Source organism: Nilaparvata lugens, chromosome 4 (genome assembly GCF_014356525.2).
Source record: "Nilaparvata lugens isolate BPH chromosome 4, ASM1435652v1, whole genome shotgun sequence".
NCBI lineage: Eukaryota > Metazoa > Arthropoda > Insecta > Hemiptera > Delphacidae > Nilaparvata > Nilaparvata lugens.
In genome coordinates, this window is record NC_052507.1 from 20,426,661 (window position 1) to 20,445,243 (window position 18,583).

The window sequence follows — 18,583 nt, forward strand, 5'->3', positions numbered from 1 at the left end:
CACTATGTACTATGTGCAGCAGGCTACTCAATGAAATTCTATCATTGCAAACAGGATTAATGTTTTTGATATGAGGAAATAATCATCCACGTTTGTATCTCTTCAAAATAGAACATTTTTTTCGATTACGAATCAAATTTCAGGATAGATTTGGAAGTATGGCTTCTATTTTACTCGGACCTCAAAGGCATCAAAGATAACCAACTTATTTTTCGTACGAATGTCCCAATTTTCAAGATAATTGAAACATGAACTATTCGAGCATTCAGAACAAGTTCCATTTCCTTGCTTCTCATCACTGTCCTACACATGAACCCATATCTACTATATCTTTCAAATAGGTAAAAGTCTAGCCACGATCACTCATCACGATTGACTACCACTCTATCAATCTTGATGATGCTGATGAGCTCTGGTCAACGTCTTGTTGTTTTAATAATAGGCTGGGATCAATCGCTGCGGGCGTTTTGCTGATACTGGCCAAGGAAAGCATGCTAAATGTCATGTTTGTGCGCTGAGCGTTCGTTGAGCGTGTGATACGCCGCATTATAACACTGCTAACCAGATCCGCGCTTCCGGCATTCAAGATTGGTTCAAAGTTCAAAAGATCGCTCGAATGCCAGTTAGCTCAGGGGGCGGATTCCAGATTCTACTTGTTCTGCACAAACATGATGATGCTTCTTGACCCGAGAAAAAGCTACCTTACTGAGTCGATGCTGGCTGCCATGCCGTCTCGATTTCTCATGCTCAATTTCCAACATACCAGGTAAATGGAAATCTATGGAATAGTTCACAATAGAGAAACTATCAGGATCGTGTGACTCTGTACCCGTTCCACTATCTTTACTTTAGAAAAAATAGCATAGAAAAAGTATGACTCGATTGAATCGGTGCAAAACACAGAATAATAATACAAAGATGAAGGATAGAAAACAAGAATAGAAAGAGTACGTTCAGGCCTTCGTCCAGATCTGGTAAGCTCTTCAATGCCTGTATCATGAACTTTTCACATATAGAAATCAACCTTTGTTTTCAAGAGCTGAATGCGACAAGCAAAATATATTGTTGCCAACCGCTACCCCAATACTAAAAGAACTATTGGTTACTTTTAAAGGCTAATATTATTGAATAATTTCATCAATATAGTTTTGAATAGTAGCCTACTGAAGAGGATTATGGATATAGATTAGCATTTGCTGTCAAGTTAGGAGAGGCATAGTCAAAGACTAATATTGTTCTGTAACTTTTCTACAACTTGGTTGCTCATAGTTGGCTCATAGTTGATTTATCAATCAAATAACATTTTGGTTAAAAATCAGTTTGGTTTTGCATGAATCAATCATATTCCCGACATGAAATACATGGGATGGCAATTAAGTGAACGATTTTCCAAAACAATATTTCGATCTCCCGTAATGCTTATTAGTTTTCACTATTTTACTGAAAATATATGCATTATTATTAATTAATATGTTAAAAGAAAATCACAGCTTCTATTGTGCATCATTGGAGGCACTGAAGTACTTGATCTAAATGAAACATTGTGAAGCATCGGTGTTACAAGAAGTATGTAGTTTGTTAGGTGTTTTGGGATGCTTGGACGGGGCCAGCCCCCCGGGCGTTAGTCGTGACCTGCCCGCGGGCCAAGGTCATCTTCTCCTCCTCCTCTTTATTTTTCTCTTCTTTTTCCTTCTCGCTCGATCGACGCGCCGGCTCGCGGCTGCTACTCTCTCTCTTTCTCCTTCCCACTAAACGAAAAATAATTAAAATCCCGGATAACAATCCGAAAGAACGAACGAGAACTGGTTTAGCTGGCTGGTGCGATCCTTCTCATCCATCTCTTCCTCCTCATTCGGATGCTCTCTCTTTGATTTTACTCCCTCACGGCGCAGCGATCGCCGCGGGACGAGATGATCTCCAGGCTTCAGCTTCACATGGCTGGCGGCACAAGGCACTACCTGCCTGTCTGTCTGTCTGCTCTCTGCTTATTCCCATATACAGCCACTACAAACACCACAATTCGGTTGCTTCACTGCCATTCACTACGAAAATATCTCAGAGTCTCTTTCAACAAATATAGCTGAATACAACATCTCTGGACTTGTCAATATATATATATATATATATTGAATCAATAATTTCACCCGAACAACAAATTAATCATCGGGAAAATCATCATTCTCTAAACGCCATGATTGATCTGAAGTTATGAAGATGAATTATTTCAGTGACTCACTTTGACAAAATCAAATGGAACGAAACGTAACAAATTATCCTGACTATAAGTTTGATTTTTTGTCCTTCAAAATTATTTCTTATTTTTGTGAATATTTCCTATTTTTGTGATAATAATATGAAATATTTCTTCCATGTTTGCTTTTGAAGCATCCAAATTTAAAAATCCTCTTTGTGGAAATAGTTAAGGACTGAATATTTTGGTAAGTGAACAACTACAAGACTCAACCTATTTCGGACTATGTGTAACCTTATCTACATTTGGGAGAGGAATAGCACAAGGTTACCTTATTTCTTCTCTCATAAATTTTTTTCTCTCAATTATGAATCAATAAAGAATAAAGAGTTTGAGTTTGAAATATTAAAAGTATCCAAGATAATACGAAAAATCAATCTAATAGAACAAACAAATATTTTCGAGAAAATCATTATCTTCTAAATGCTATGATTGATCTGAGGTTGTGAAGATGAATTATTTCAATGACGCACATTGACAAAACCAAATGGAACCGAATGTAGTAAAGTATCCGGACTATCAATAATATCTAAGATAATACGAAAAATTTATCATATCCAATATACATCAGCTCATTCTACATAATAATACACAATCTCCGAACGAATATGTCCACTTAACAATGTTTTTAGCGCTTCTAATATCTCATAAAGGCTGAAAAATAAGCACCTTTACATCCCTCAATATTCTAAAGTAAGATTCCTATAACATAGATTCCATTCCTATAAGATCCAAAAAAATCTTTCAATTAAAAATTTGTTCATTTTGATATCAGTCAAAAACCTACAGCGCCAAGTGCTTCTTGCTTTGTTCAAATTTGCCACCACGCTCATCAATACTCTATAGGATTCACTCCAAGACTTTTAGCATTAATTCAATGAGGGATATCAATCAAATACACATAAAACATGCACATGAAGGCCATGTAAGCTTTGTCACAATTTGTGATTTTGTACAATCAGTATAATAATGTGAGAAGTACCTGTCTTCAGTGTGTAGAATTTCATCATTTTCCGAGAATTCTTCCAATAGACTACCATAAGGCTATAATATTTTGTCAAAAGATGCAGACTGACGAAGTAGTGATTCCACATTTTTCCATTGAAACTCTCATACCAACCATTAAAATATGAAACGAACTATTCCATAACTAAAGTATTCGTTGTCAAAAAGAAATTATCAACTGAATTCATCCACTAAAATCTAATGAGAATAATATTTCTTTGGATAATATCCATTAATATAGAATTTATATCCATAAAAATAAATAGAATAAATGAATGAATAAATACAGTTCAAACTCATTACAATTTCGGTTTGAGAATTTCAATTTTCAGAAAGGGATAAAATATACTACAATTTTTAATTTTTTTTATTCATTTGAGTTATAAAAAACCTAAACTTAGAAACTTAACAAGTTATCCTAACTTATCGTTTTCCAACTCACAAGTTATTCACAACACTATTGTTTTTCAACTCACAAGCAAATATTAATGTTGTTATACAATTCAATTCAATGAAATCAGATGAACTTCGAAGTATCGAGTTTAAGTGTTGACAAAATTTAATAAGATATTACATAATATATAAATTCGAATAGAATAATACGGATTAACTGTGATAGAATTTATTATTATGTGTATGGCTAGTTGCCTAACACGGAAATCACAGGGGCACTAAGATGATGTTTGAAGATTCTCTCAAATGGAAAGAATTGATTTTAAAAACATTGGGAATAAAATAAGTGGTAGCATTGTTATTTTTTGTAGGTTTGACTAATCTGAATTATTCTTATCCTGCTATTTTTATCGAATTGGATTCTTATCATTCTGAAGTTCTGATGAGATATTCGATTTGATAGAATGTCTTTTATGACTGGAAAGTCATGAAAGTCTGTTGTTGATTGACTACAAATATAATAGTTTGAGCAATATTCTCATTTCTCATGTATTATTATGATAAATTATAGGCTAAATAATGATCATAGGTTGGAATAGAGTGATTATTTCTTCGTATGACGATTTATGAATTGATGCATGACAATTGTGGGAAATGTCAACTTCCATGATTGAGCTTGAAGATCGATGCGATTAAGAAGAAGGATATATAAAATAATTGAATAAAGTGAGTTCAATTCAGCAATCGTTTGCTTGAGTCAGATTAAGCCATTGTTCCATATTTGGTCAGGAGTCCCGGATTCTACAGTAAAGTTAAGAACGGGCTCACACCTTGAAATATTGGAGTTTAACATACTATTGTTTCCTTACTAACAGATGGAGAATACAAATGAACATCCTAATTATTATTGAAATTGAAGTTTCAAATACACTAGTAATAATACCGTATATTATTAGACTTGAAATATCAAGTTTAGTTTGAAAAAATAATGTGAGTGAAAGGAGAATAATCCAGAAAGTGTTATATCCAGTTAATTGAGGAAGGCTACAAGTTCATGAAATTTAAATAGCTAATACATGTCATACATATTGGTGTTTGCCAAGTAATTATACCAGAGATTGACGATCTAGGACGAAAACTAACTTTGAAAAAGAATAATTAGTTAGAAAAACATTCCTGTAAATCATTATTTCATTAGCTGAGAGCGTAAGTTGATTAGTGTTGTCCATCTTAGGCTCATTATCCATTGACGAAAAATATCCTCATTGTTAGTTTTCTAACAGTAAGTTGTGATTGGCTGCTGTGGCTACTTTTTCCTATACATGGTGTTGAGTATCCTGTAGTGAATCTCCTTATTGGTGTCACTCAATGTAATTATTTCTTTTTCACGATTGTGGTTGCGATAAAACAAAATGTTCAAACTGTGAAAACAACTTTTGTTTTGAAGAAACACCACGAATGTGAAATTTTAACTCCAGGCAATATTCGTTCTTTCACAACACTTTTCTCCATGATTCAAGGAATTGAAGATAAGAATGAATGAGCTGCTTCCCAAATCCAAAATTTGGGAGTATAAACGTTTTTGTAGCAAAGTTCAAGCCAAAAAATTCCAATAACTTCCCAAGTTCCAGGGTTATTTTCCCTACTACGTTTGCGTCAGACAATACACATTGCATGATATTGAAGTTTGAATGTGATAGTTTTAGACATTGGAAAAATCGTGAAGAATCTATTTGGTTGATAATAAGTTATTTATATTTCAAAATACAAACTGACATTAAAACGCAATAACTTGAATAATATTACAAATGGTGAGACAAAAAATAAATTTAGAAATAATTCTTATACAAGTCATATAACTATAGCAGAGTACACATGTCAAGAGAGTCGATGTGAACAGAGAGGGTTATTAGCTGGCCCTGATAGCTGTTAAGAAAGTGGCGGAAGGTCAATAACAAAAATCACTTCTGCATCAAGTGTGAAACTATCCAGATTCCAAAATATTTCCGAGTGTGAAAATTGAGACGTAAAGGGAAGCCGCTATCAAAATCATATTGGTTGAACGAACATTCTCACCTTCTAATCCTAATCCATTATCATGCAAGTTCAGATTTCTCTTGAAATACGAAAAAAGTGAATGTTCATTGTGATTGGAAACAACCAAAAATGGCAAGCAAAAACAAACGGCTGACTTCAAACAACCGACAAACAGAAAAACTTCAGATATCTAATTAGATAGGTGCATCGTTCCATGGCCGATTTCATTAGAAGCGGATATAATCCGACGATAAGTTTAGAGTAGAAAGTCGTCGACTTTTATTCGAAAATGAGCGGTTCGTAGTGAGGTGTCATGATATGGAAAGGGTTGTGTGGTGAAGGAGGGACGAGGGGTGGTGAGTATGTGCGTGCGGCAGCCATTGCTTTTATTGCGGGCGATCAGTTTGTTGAAGAGTATGCGCCCAACACGCATGCGTGATCCTCTTCCTGTTATCAGATAATGAAGTCGCTGGACGCTGCATCTCTTCGCCCAAGAAGCTCTCAGGCCGCCCTGCTCGCTGCAACACCTTCTCTAACTTTATTGCAGATTAATTCGCCCGACCCCTGGACATACAGCAGGATCGTCGTGCGAATAAATACTACACCGTCTCCTGCTAGGTGCTGAGGTGCTCCAATGCTCTCAGCAGCGTCCACTCGCTATCTAAGCGACCAGCACCTCTGCCATTAAGCTCGATGGGAAATTCAATTTTTATTAGTCCCGATATACAAGGTAGTCGCTTTCTCAGGGCAGCTGGAAATTACCAAGGAAGTCCGAACTGGTACAATGCTCTCTACGAATCAAGTTGCATAAATGTTACAGTTAGGTAGCTTTAGCAGTTTTATTCTATCGGAACGTATCTAAATACTGGAATTGGGAAGTTATTCTATCTATCATTCACAGAAGTATAAATTTCACTAAAAGACATTTAATCGGAATATATTAAAAGCAGTTGTTAGTTGCAATCGGTTGTTATAGTATTAAGATGTTATAATTAGATAATTCAAGAAAAAAATGTAGGTAAGTTGATAGTTTGGAAAGGTACAGGGGTGACCGCCTCAAATTCAGTACCTAGACCCTCAAAAAAGTTGACAGTCATCAAGCTTAGGTATGCCACAAGCGTCAGGATGAATACTTCTGAATTATCTTTCAGAAATCCTCCAAGATTTGTTTTGGGAGCTCCCCCAAGAAACGTATTCAATGACACAGTCTAAAGCCCTCCCCCCCCGCTGTTAGCATCACTGGTTTAGATTTGGAGAGAAAGTTTGTGAAATGAAAGTTTTATAGATTAAATAATCGCTTGAAGTCTCCTGTCAGGAAATATTTTTCTCAAAAAACCTGGATTGGATGCACAGCAATACGGGTAATTTATTCATCTTTACCTCAGGAGTTTACAGTAATCAATCATGAGAACATTAATTTTTGACGAGAGGAGAAGGTTTCCCAGTGAAAGAGGCACAAGTCAACCAATATAGAATTGCACGAGCAGGAAACATCGAATGGGGACTCAACTGCTGGATGAATTTGATAATAATATTGACTCATTACATTGAAGGAAGGGTGTTCCTACTAGTTGTAGTTAATGCTCAATAAACTTCAACTCTGTTTCACTTTCAATTCCATCCAAATTCAAACGGAAGGTTCAATTTTTCCACCCAATTCCTTCTTTCATTTTGTCCTTAGAATGCGAATTCTAATTTATTCTCAATTCATCCATCACTACAAAAAATTACATATAATTATATGAACTCTGTACTCAGAAACAAAAGCATGACGTTATAATACATAAGAAGAAGATAAGCAACATTCAAATGAAAAATACTATATAAACGAGACATAGTATCTGAGAGTGGGCATGAGTTGTTGTAGTCTATAATTTATTATTATCATCAAAAATGCTATGGAAATATTGCAGTTATATAAAGTACAAATGATTAATGAAAAATTATTGAACAAATGTGAATTAACTAAAATTTGAATATCAACTGAAATAAAATTGGTACTGTACTAGGAAAATCGGGGTAGAATTAAGTTTGTTTTTTCGGTCCTTTTTCAAAATTTAATATGTGAATCTTATCTGTTTAAGTGATAATAATGTGAAATAGCTGATCTATTTTTGGGTTTGAAGCGTCTAAATTTGAAAATCTACTTTTTGAACATAAGGACTGAACATTTTGTGAAGTGAAGAACTAGTTACAAGACTTGACCTATTTCGGACTATTGTGTAACCCTATCTAAATTTGGGAGAGGAATAGCACAAGGTTATCTTATTTTTCCTTTCTCTTTATCATTCTGATGATGTACTTATAGTATGAATGAATGAATGAATAGGGAGAAGGAGCGCGTTTTTTCCAGAAATCAAAGAATTTTTCGTAGAAATCAGTTAATACAATATGTTTTCTCTATTCCAACATTCTATTTTCATACACAATTTTCCAACATTATACTTCCCTTACATTCAATAGTTTCTTTCTCAGAATCTGATGAAGTTTCTTCCTTCCTTGTATACTTCCTGGTACAGTTTTTCAATACCTCCTCCTCACTGATCTCTTCCTGTCAATAGGGAAGTTGATATCAACTCGGATGAATTTTCTCATCATTATTCTAGGTAGTTGAGTACCATCACCAGTGATTTTGAAACAAAGCGCTCTATCCCATAGCTGTTAACTATTGTAACAAGGGAAATAATAGAGGTTGGCGTTTATAATAGTGCAGTTGTTGGGGAAGTAGAGTCGCAAGATAAGTCCAGCGGACAATTACCAGCTGATATATGAATCACCGGTCCAGTGGTCTGTGCACCGTTTTACATAATTTATTGTGAGCACTAATCTCGTCGTGACGCGTATAAAATTGCCAGCCACCGCCGGATTGGTCGGACACGGTTGGTCTAGCGCCAATCGCAGGGCTCGTTCCACCACCCGGTCGCGGCTTGCGTAATCGGCGCGCCTCGTGAGACGCTCGTTCCCCCGCACCAACTTTCCACCTCCATCCGTGCCGAATCGGACCTGCGACCTGCCTATTTATTCTGCGCCGAAATCGAATCGTGATCTCGCGCTCAAGTCCTGTTCGAGATAGGAAATGAGCCAAGACAAATACTGCACCACAAACTAGAGCAGACCTCCAACTCAACATCAGTACCGAGTTTTCTCACAGTAGTGCATCAATCATGCAGAAAAACAAGGATTATCAGTCTTTATACAGTAGGCCTACTCATTTCTAGGTATTTTCGGCAGTATTTCTTGAATATTTCTTCATCAATGATTGATTTATTGATTTTCAATACTTCACATAGTGAAGATCTCTTGAACATCTCTTACACAGTTCAAGAGTGCTTTCGGTGCCGAAATGTTTTAAGCTGATCATTTATGTATTTGATGCGCTGAATTCAAATATGGTATCAGTTTTCCACTAACAGCTCTACTATCATGGTTTTTTAGAGCAGACCTAACTGAATATCAGTACTGAGTTTTCTCACAGTAGTGCATCAATCATGCAGAAAAACAAGGATTAGCAGTCCTTGTATAGTATTCATACAGTACTCATGTAGTTTTTGGGCAGTATTTTTTGAACATTAATTCATCAATGATTCTTTGACTCACTTCACGTATTGAAATCAACATCTCTTAATGTAATGTTCATATTTAGAAATACAATTTTGAAAACTTGATCAGAGAACTTAGATATTAAATAAAATTACACGAAATATTTCTAACCTGTTAAAACCTACACAGCAATGTCAACTCCTCGATCACCCTCAACCTACATGTCATGATGAAGACAGTTGTGCGAAGGCATAATTTTGGTTTCCTCTCATCACTTTCCAGGAACTCAATTCCACAGACTCTTCCAATGGTTTCAGAGGAAACTGCTCAAAGTCAGTCATAAGCCGCTTTTAGAGCAAGTATCACAAATCGTATATTATTTGATCCGATTCACTATTGGTTTGTATTTCTCTTAATCCACCGCTCAATAATGCAATTTGATAATATAATGACTGAGAAGAGACTCAATTGAGTCAACATTGAGTTGATGAAGTTGAGATTTAATGAAGCATCGAGCATCGCTGATGCGGACTCCCCCTCACCAACGAAGCGTTACGTCATTTAGAGATGATCAATCAAAAGCTAAATAAAAGTGAATGGAGAGTGACTAATCGCTCACCAATTAGAAAAAAATCTTAATTTTAGATTCTAATATTTTCGGCTGAATGATAACACTAATACAATGTTGTTATCTCCTAATCGTGAAGAAAATACTATAACAGAAAGATTGTGAGAAAGTTGATTTCACAGACAAAATAGATCAGAGGTCACAGCGTCTGTATCTTTGTTTCTTGCATTTATCGATACAGTTCCCTTGGAACCGATTGATTGAGATTGCGTTTGTTTCAAATTTGGCATGATTAATAAAACCAGGTCACTTATAGTTCACTGAAAATGAAATCGATCATTGAACTACCATAAATTATTTAAAAAATGTGGAAAGAAATTGGTTTTATTGAATATTTCTCTTAAAGGTTATTCCCCTCTGTGAGCTTTCGTAGAATCAATGTATAGAGATAATGAAATAATTTAGAAAATCTAACTAATATACAAATAGAACGAGGTAGCCTACTGTACTATGATGATATGAAGATTCTATTTGAGTACAAAAATGAGAACATTTCGTTTTTCTTCTAAAAACATTGCTGAGGCAAACAGCCAGAAACTTCATATTTATATTTATTAGGAGTACGGACTATGATCGTATCTATTTATTCTTCAATACAATCACAAATCATACAGTTATTACTGGGAAAGAGCAACAGGCTCAACTCAAAACAGCTCTTCTCCCAAATATCATGAACTGTAACATTTCCATCATTAATGTACGGTAACACAAATACATGATAATCTAATTATTCAAATTCGAAAGAATAATTCTTTAAATTTCTATTGCAATTCGTACAATAACTCATCTCCAAAGTCATCTAAGTATGCACTATTTTGCAGTAGTTATAGTTATCAATGATCAAATGTTATCGTCATGATTGAAAATCAAAATCGGTTATTATAAATTTCTTCAATGAACATTTTTGCAGCAACTTACTGCATAATACAATGATTGCTGATGATATAATATGGCCTTATATATTTTGCAGTTGTTTAAATGATCCAAGTGATCTTGGATAAAAGTATGTCTGGAGGGGATAGATGAAAGAATGTAGTAGAAAATTCTTACAAAACTTTAATTTATTATTTTCTTGACCAATTTCATAATTCATCTCAATTTAATTGAGTCACATATCGAGAATATCACTTTACAGTTATTGAGAGAACATTAGATTTCATATATCAATATATCAGTGAGTGAAATTCCATGCTGATAATAGTTAGTATAGAATAGAGTGTGATGCATTAAAGTTTTGTTGATTTCATTATCTGCTTGACTTTGCTGTTGAAACAGATATGAGTTTACAAGTTGTTGTTCTGGTTGTTGACGGTGTTGTATGGGTAGTTGTTCTGGTTGTTGTAGTAGTTGAATGGGTAGTTGTTCTGGTTGTTGTAGTTCTTGTTGTATGGGTAGTAGTTGTTGTAGTTCCTGTTGTATGGGTAGTTGTTCTGGTTGTTGTAGTTGTATGGGTAGTTGTTCTGGTTGTTGTAGTTGAATGGGTAGTTGTTCTGGTTGTTGTAGTTGAATGGGTAGTTGTTCTGGTTGTTGTAGTTGAATGGGTAGTTGTTCTGGTTGTAGTTCTTGTTGTATGGGTAGTTGTTCACGTTGTTGTAGTTCCTGTTGTATGGGTAGTTGTTCTGGTTGTTGTAGTTGTATGGGTAGTTGTTCTGGTTGTTGTAGTTGTTGAATGGGTAGTTGTTCTGGTTGTAGTTCTTGTTGTATGGGTAGTAGTTGTTGTATGGGTTGTAGTTTCTGTATTGGTTCTGGTTGTAGTAGTGGTTGTCCTTGTGACCAGCGATCAGTACCTCAGTAGTCTCTTCTGTAACAATATAAGTAGTGAATAATTAAAAGTGAATTGTAACTTAACCTAAGAAGCACGAATAGGAACAAAATATTTCAAATGAAATTCCTTTAATCGGGACAATGGCTTATGGAGTGACGGGGGGTTTCCAGGTTATACTTCTTCCCCCCATGGACACCGAAAAGAGGCCCAAAAATTCAAGATCACACACCCCTCTTCATCAAATTCCACTGAGTAAAATCTATAGGAGGCCTTAAATTTTGATCAATCCCCCTCATTTCAAAATCCTGGGTATGCTACTGATTCAGGATAAAATGTAATGATCCAGGTCAAATATTCCACATGATATCCTTATGTATAATTTATTAAGTAAATGATAATGAAAGTGTTATTGTGCATTACATTATGAGTGGATTTTGAACTCTCAATTTGAAGCTCAATTTTGCAGGCCGGACACTGCAATGTCTCCCGGCTACATAGGTCAAAGAAGTTATTGACTCTTTGAATGTTTCTAATTTTTGTATTGGCCTATGAGTGCATATGCCTATAATATATCCATAAGATTGATTATATTCTCCACTTGATCGGTATGATGCATTTTTTTAGATACTTATATTTCAAGAGTTCTCTTTAAACTTCTTCAGTTAAATATCAAATTAGCCAGTTGTGATCTATTCATTGAGATAATGGAACCAAGTTTCAAGTTTGATAGTTAGTTTGAAACAATTGTCCCAATTTGGTCAATTTGGAAGTCAACTTTTCTTGGTTGATTCTTATTCAATTTTGCAGCTTATAACGACTGATAAAACTGTCAAATTCCACCTATTAAAAGACTGACGAAATATTTCAACTTTAATTTAAGATAATTTTAAACAAAAAGTTCAACCTTAATTTAGTTTTCCTGTAGTTTAAAAAAAACTGACATTCAAATATTCGAGGTAATATTCAAATTTGAAAGTTAGAGAGACATTCTTGTGAGAATAGATCTGTTATGAAGGAAAACCTATTTGAAAAAATTAGTTCAATTCCATCAAATAATACAATGCCTGAAATGGAAATTTCAGATTCCCTGATATTATCTCTGATTTCCAACTGTTTGGCATAAGAAATACGAAATTAGTATCCTTTTTTATTAAAATTTGTGTGGGCTACATTGTTTGTGAATGACCAGCTATGTTCTATGAAATTTGCTATTGCTCTTTATTCTATTTGAGTTTTTCAAGAGAACATGGAAAACGCTTTATCTCAACATCACTTACCAACTTGCTGGTTCTGGTTCTGGTGGTTGAACTGGTTGTTCTGGATCTGGTTGTTGTTCTGGTTCTGGTTGTTCTGGTTCTGGTTGTTGTTCTGGTTCTGGTTGTTCTGGTTCTGGGTGTTCTGGTTCTGGTTGTTGTTCTCCTGGTTCTGGTGGTTGAACTGGTTGTTCTGAACCTGGTTGGTGAACTGGTTGTTGTTCTGGACCTGGTTGTTGTTCTGAACCTGGTTGGTGAACTGGTTGTTGTTCTCCTGGTTCTGGTGGTTGAACTGGTTGTTGTTCTGGACCTGGTTGGTGAACTGGTTGTTCTGGTTCTGGTGGTTGAACTGGTTGTTCTGGTTCTGTTGGTTGAACTGGTTGTTCTGGACCTGGTTGGTGAACTGGTTGTTCTGGTTCTGGTGGTTGAACTGGTTGTTCTGGTTCTGGTGGTTGAACTGGTTGTTGTTCTGGACCTGGTTGGTGAACTGGTTGTTCTGGTTCTGGTGGTTGAACTGGTTGTTCTGGTTCTGGTGGTTGAACTGGTTGTTGTTCTGGACCTGGTTGGTGAACTGGTTGTTCTGGTTCTGATGGTTGAACTGGTTGTTCACATAGTTCTGGTGCTGGTTGACTTCTAGAAATATGGAGGAGTGTATTAAAAATCTTCCTTTATACAAACAAAAGATGACGAAACATACTTCATAGAATATAATATATTGGTCTAGTAGATTCAATTGTAACTCATGGGCCTACATTTCAAGATTTTGCATTAGTTAGTCTTATTGAATGCATGAATGATAACGTTCTCTTGTAATTTGATATTGGGCAGACGGACTGTGAAACAAGGAATAGTGAAAAATATGATGTAAGCGTACTTCTCACTTGTGATATAACTGCTCAGAAAATATCATCATATTTTCTTGCATGAGGTCTTTATATTTTTCATTTTGAGTAGTATAAAAAGTAGTATACACTTGACAAATAATACAAAACAAACATTACACAAGATCATTAACATGTAAATAGGGAGAGTACAGGAGAGTACATATGAATAATATTACAAATAGCTATAGGAGTATGATGAAATATTCAAGTAATATGAAATATAGTCTGACTTACCATTCTGGTTGTTGAAGTTCTTGCTGTATGGGTAGTTGTTCTGGTTGTTGTAGTAGTTGTATGGGTAGTTGTTCTGGTTGTTGTAGTAGTTGTATGGGTAGTTGTTCTGGTTGTTGTAGTAGTTGTAAGGGTAGTTGTTCTGGTTGTTGTAGTAGTTGTAAGGGTAGTTGTTCTGGTTGTTGTAGTAGGGGAAGTTGCCCTCGTAGTTGTATGGGTTGTAGTTCCTGTTGTAGAATGGGTTGTAGTAGAAGCTTACTCCATCCTTCTCGTTGTTGAAAACATTGTTGTTGTTGTTGTTGTGCTGTTGCTGAACAGCAGCAGCAGACAAGCCAACAAGAGCCAAGAAGACCAAAGAGTACTGCATGATGAGAGAGTTCTTCGGAGAAGTACAATTTTCTGTCTGTGCTCAGCTCAATATATACGGAATTGTTATCTCAGCATGATTGTTGTAGGGTCATGACACTCTCAACGCTCTACTATTGGATCTTTGATATTCTGCTCTAAAAAAATACTATCAACGAGCTTCCTTATTAATTGTTCATTATCAATTCAATTTGAATGGAGTTATCCATTAAGTAGTAAGCTCTCCAACATAACAAGAAATGTATTGGGATACCTTGGAGGTAATGCATCAATAGCAATGCTATTTGCTGATTTTAAGGAGTTCTACTTATATCCATACAAAACAATACCGTATATCATCTCATCTTCAATTTATAGTTCATCTACAGGTATAATCCAGCTCCTGGATAATCCCACAAACAATAATGAATATAATTAATTCTCAATTCTGCAATTTTATTGATTTTCATTAAATTCTTTTTGCAACTTTATTGTTTTATTGATTGTATGGATCATTAACATTGAATAATTCACATGATTCTGGGGAGAATATACTAGTTCCAAACATTCATAAGAGACTATAAATAATTTTTTGAATGGAATTGATTTGTGGAATTTCTTCATAATTTAAAAAACACAGTTTTATTTTTGTCACAATCACATTTATTAGATTTGTACTCAGGAGTGCTGTTTCATGTTGAAACCAACTTCAGTTGTAGTGTGTTGGTTTCAACATTAAACTGCAGTTCTGTGTACAAGTCTAATAAATGTGGGTGTGACAAAAATATAACTGTGTTTTTTCAAGAGATTATCAATATTGGGTGATACTCTTACAGTGTATGTAGTCCCATGATTGAGAGAGCATATTGAAGTTCTGGAAAGTCTCATTTTTTATAAATATGAAGTTTATTTGATTCACGTTTGTTGAATCATTCAATATTAAAAAATTGACGGAAAAAATTAGTGGTAGTTAGGAATATGAGTTTAATTCAATCTCCATACTTATAAAGAAATGAAATTTCCCTTTAAATATGAATAACCAAATATAAAAATATATACAGGAATAAAAGAATGCAACGATCTATTTCCAGTATTGGAAATTGCATGATAGACGAATCCATGTAAACTGAATTCATCCTACAGTGTAGTTGTGGTGGTAACAGCAAGGGAAGAATCCCTTCTCACTCACCTGACAAGGAAATCCTCAACTAGTGGATGTAGAAATAATTAATTATGAATCAAATCAGTTTATTAATTCAAGGCTAATGGACATGACTTTCAATATTGAAAGTCGTTAGAAAATAAAATAATAATATCATGTGACCTGGCGGGCGCAGGTCTCGTATCAGAGCTTTCTATTCGCTCATGGTTTATAAAGCTTTCATATTTCTTATTTCCCTTCTGGAATGAATTCAAAGTACTGTGAATGCTTTCTCCACCTTTTTTTGTGGAATTTAGATGTTGAGGCCGTTTCTCGGTTGTTGAGACCTGGTTTAATTATCTCTTTAGTAAGATATTGTTGTAATCATATCAGATAAGAGTTTGCATGTGACGCGTAAACGGATCTTTAGAATAGATTGGAATAGAATAGAATATGTTCTATTGTAACAGCTTCTGAGGTCTTCAGAAGCATCACCTTCGTCACACTATACAATGAATTTCATACATACATTATTGAAGAAAAATATTCTAAAAGCAGTAAAATACATCAGATATCAAGATCCATATGGAAATGTCCAGATTAATATAAGAGTAATATAGAATATATTCGAATATATGATATCTTGGTCCTGGGACACAGATAAAACAGAAAGAAAAAAGACAAACAAACAAAAAAGTAGCCGTAGTTGATAACATATGGGCTTAACATGTTAAGCATTTCACAAAGGTCCTAGCCAGTTCATAGAACTCCTGCAAAGTGTATATAGGGTTTCTAATTAGGAATGGTTCTAGTCTCCCCTTTAAAATTTGATTTTGTAAACCGGATCTTTCTCTCTTACAATCACAATTCATACATGCAACTTCTTGTCTAATATCTGTTGATAAATCAGTCAGTCAAAACTAAAATCGTATACTATTATCAAATTCAGCCAGTTTTGCAACAGAAACAAACATTTGTCTTCCAGGGAACTGATTTAGACTAGGGCAAATCTCAAATCAAAATTTATTCAGATTTTAAAGCAAATCTTCACATTTTTTAAGAATAATAGCCTCTAGCCGGTATGCTTGCTTTGCTCGTCTTGTCTGTCTAGCCAGAAGGCTCCGTCAGAAATCATCCAGAAATGAGATCAGCAGACTTGCTTCTCTCGCCTGCATTTCTCATAAGAGCTTCCTTCCTTCAGATTTTAAAGCAAATTTTCACATTTTTTAAGAATAATAGCCTCTAGCCGATATGCTCGCTTTGCTCGTCTTGTCTGTCTAGCCAGAAGGCTCCGTCAGAAATCATCCAGAAATGAGACCAGCAGACTTGCTTCTCTCGCCTGCATTTTTCATAAGAGCTTCCTTCCTTCCGTCAAAAAGTTGAAAAGACTATCAGGCTAGATTCAATCACTTGGTCTGAATTATGGAAAAATCTTCATTTTATCAGAAATCCCACTTATAGCCTAGAGCCTAGAGACTTGGTTGAGATTATGAGAAACATCGTAATTCAGTATATTTCTTTGAAATTTGAGATGAAAAATTCATATTTAACCCTTTTGTTCCAATTTACTTGAGGAAGCCAGTTGAAAAACATGAGAAACTAGAGAAAAGAAATCCTCTAATTTAGCATTGCTATTACCTAAGCTAAGCCTGTATTATATTATCAAGAATTCAAGTTTATGACAACATGAAAACAACAGAGATTATTGAGCAAACCTATCTATGAAATAGTGAAGGAGTTATAGTTATACAGATATAAATATATTATGGTAGTTGAACGAGTCAGCGAGTTCTCACTTTTGACTTACTGAAGGCCAACGTCATTGTCTGTCTGTTTGTATGTTCTACAATAACTTTAGAATTGATCAATAATCTATTCAAATTTTGAACACGTATTATTTGAACCTTTTCACAGGTCAAGTTCGTTCGTTAGACAACAAAATTGACTCACTCCTTCGTCCTTTTTCAGGATTGAAAAATAACATTGAAAGTGCATCAGAAAAAAATTGTTTTGATTTATCATTCAATCAGCTGGATTTAATTGCATGCTATTTCTGTAATTTTTCCATTAATTTAAAAAAGCTGATGCCATTTTGAGTTATCACACAGACTGTCAGACAGACAGACTTTATCGCAGACACATGATTCCAGTTGAATAATACACAAAATATTTCATTTATAAGCTCTATATTAACTCGCTTCCGATAAAGTCTGTCTGCCTGTCTATTGTCTGTCTGTAACATAAGCGTAATTAATAATACTACTTTTGATAGCAGTTGCTATGACGTTGACAAATTTGCTATGATTAGTTTTCTTGTTCAAAGTGTTGAACTTGAGAGAGATCATTGAAACGGTTTGAGTTATCTATGTGCGGATTCCGCCATTAATTCTCTTTTGAAATCATGTATCACATGACCTGATCACGTTCCCGTTTGAAAGAATGAAGTTGGATTCAAAATGAAGCTGGATTCGTAATGAATCCATGTGACGCATCCAAGGTGGCGGACAAAAGTTTTGAAGCGACAAAAAGTAGTTTTTTCAACTGGAATAGGATCCCCATGGAACCTACTGTCATATCATACTTGTAAAAGATATATTTAGCTGTTTCCATAATAATTCTTACTTACTCTGTGTAATTACAAGTTGCAGATTTCAGAGATCAATACAACAGTTCATGAGCGTGTTCTTCAATCCAGGGGGTCGCTAGTTATGGTATAATTATATAGCTTAGAATGCAAAAATATAGAACAAATCTAAAAAAGCAAAATATTGAAGTCCTTCTACTAGTACTGAACCTCTGTGCCAAATTTCAACATTTTCTTCTTATAAAAGCTGACAGAGCGCAGAAAAATGCTGTAAACGCATGTTATGGGCGTATGTTATTTCAAAGTCCTTATAATATTCTTGTACAATTTTTTCACTCTCAAATGAACTTCTGCACTGGAAAATTTTTTGTTTATATTTGTTCTCGAGAACTTGAGAAATACATTGAAATCCCACCGATTTTGGGCGTATTTTTGGCGTTGTTTCAGGGCCTATCTGATACAACATTTCAACACCTAAGCTAAAACATATGTACAAAATTTCATCATGTTCTGTCCATTATTTTGT

General features: G+C 34.9%; 1 protein-coding gene across 2 annotated transcripts; it reads right to left on the bottom strand.

Moving 5' to 3' along the window:
* Nucleotides 1-10,897: 10,897 nt before the first annotated feature.
* LOC111051647 (GATA zinc finger domain-containing protein 14) lies at nt 10,898-14,403 on the bottom strand. Of its 2 annotated transcripts, XM_039426899.1 has the most exons (4): nt 13,991-14,395; nt 12,973-13,505; nt 12,897-12,912; nt 10,898-11,655 (listed from the first exon to the last, which is right to left on the bottom strand). In XM_039426899.1, exons 1-4 carry the CDS (start codon nt 14,352-14,354, stop codon nt 11,138-11,140), a joined length of 1,431 nt encoding a protein of 476 aa, XP_039282833.1. In that variant the 5' UTR covers nt 14,355-14,395; the 3' UTR covers nt 10,898-11,137. The 2 variants fall into 2 exon arrangements, with proteins under 2 accessions (XP_039282833.1, XP_039282832.1); XM_039426898.1 differs by having other exon boundaries at nt 12,897-13,505; nt 13,991-14,403.
* Nucleotides 14,404-18,583: the final 4,180 nt, after the last annotated feature.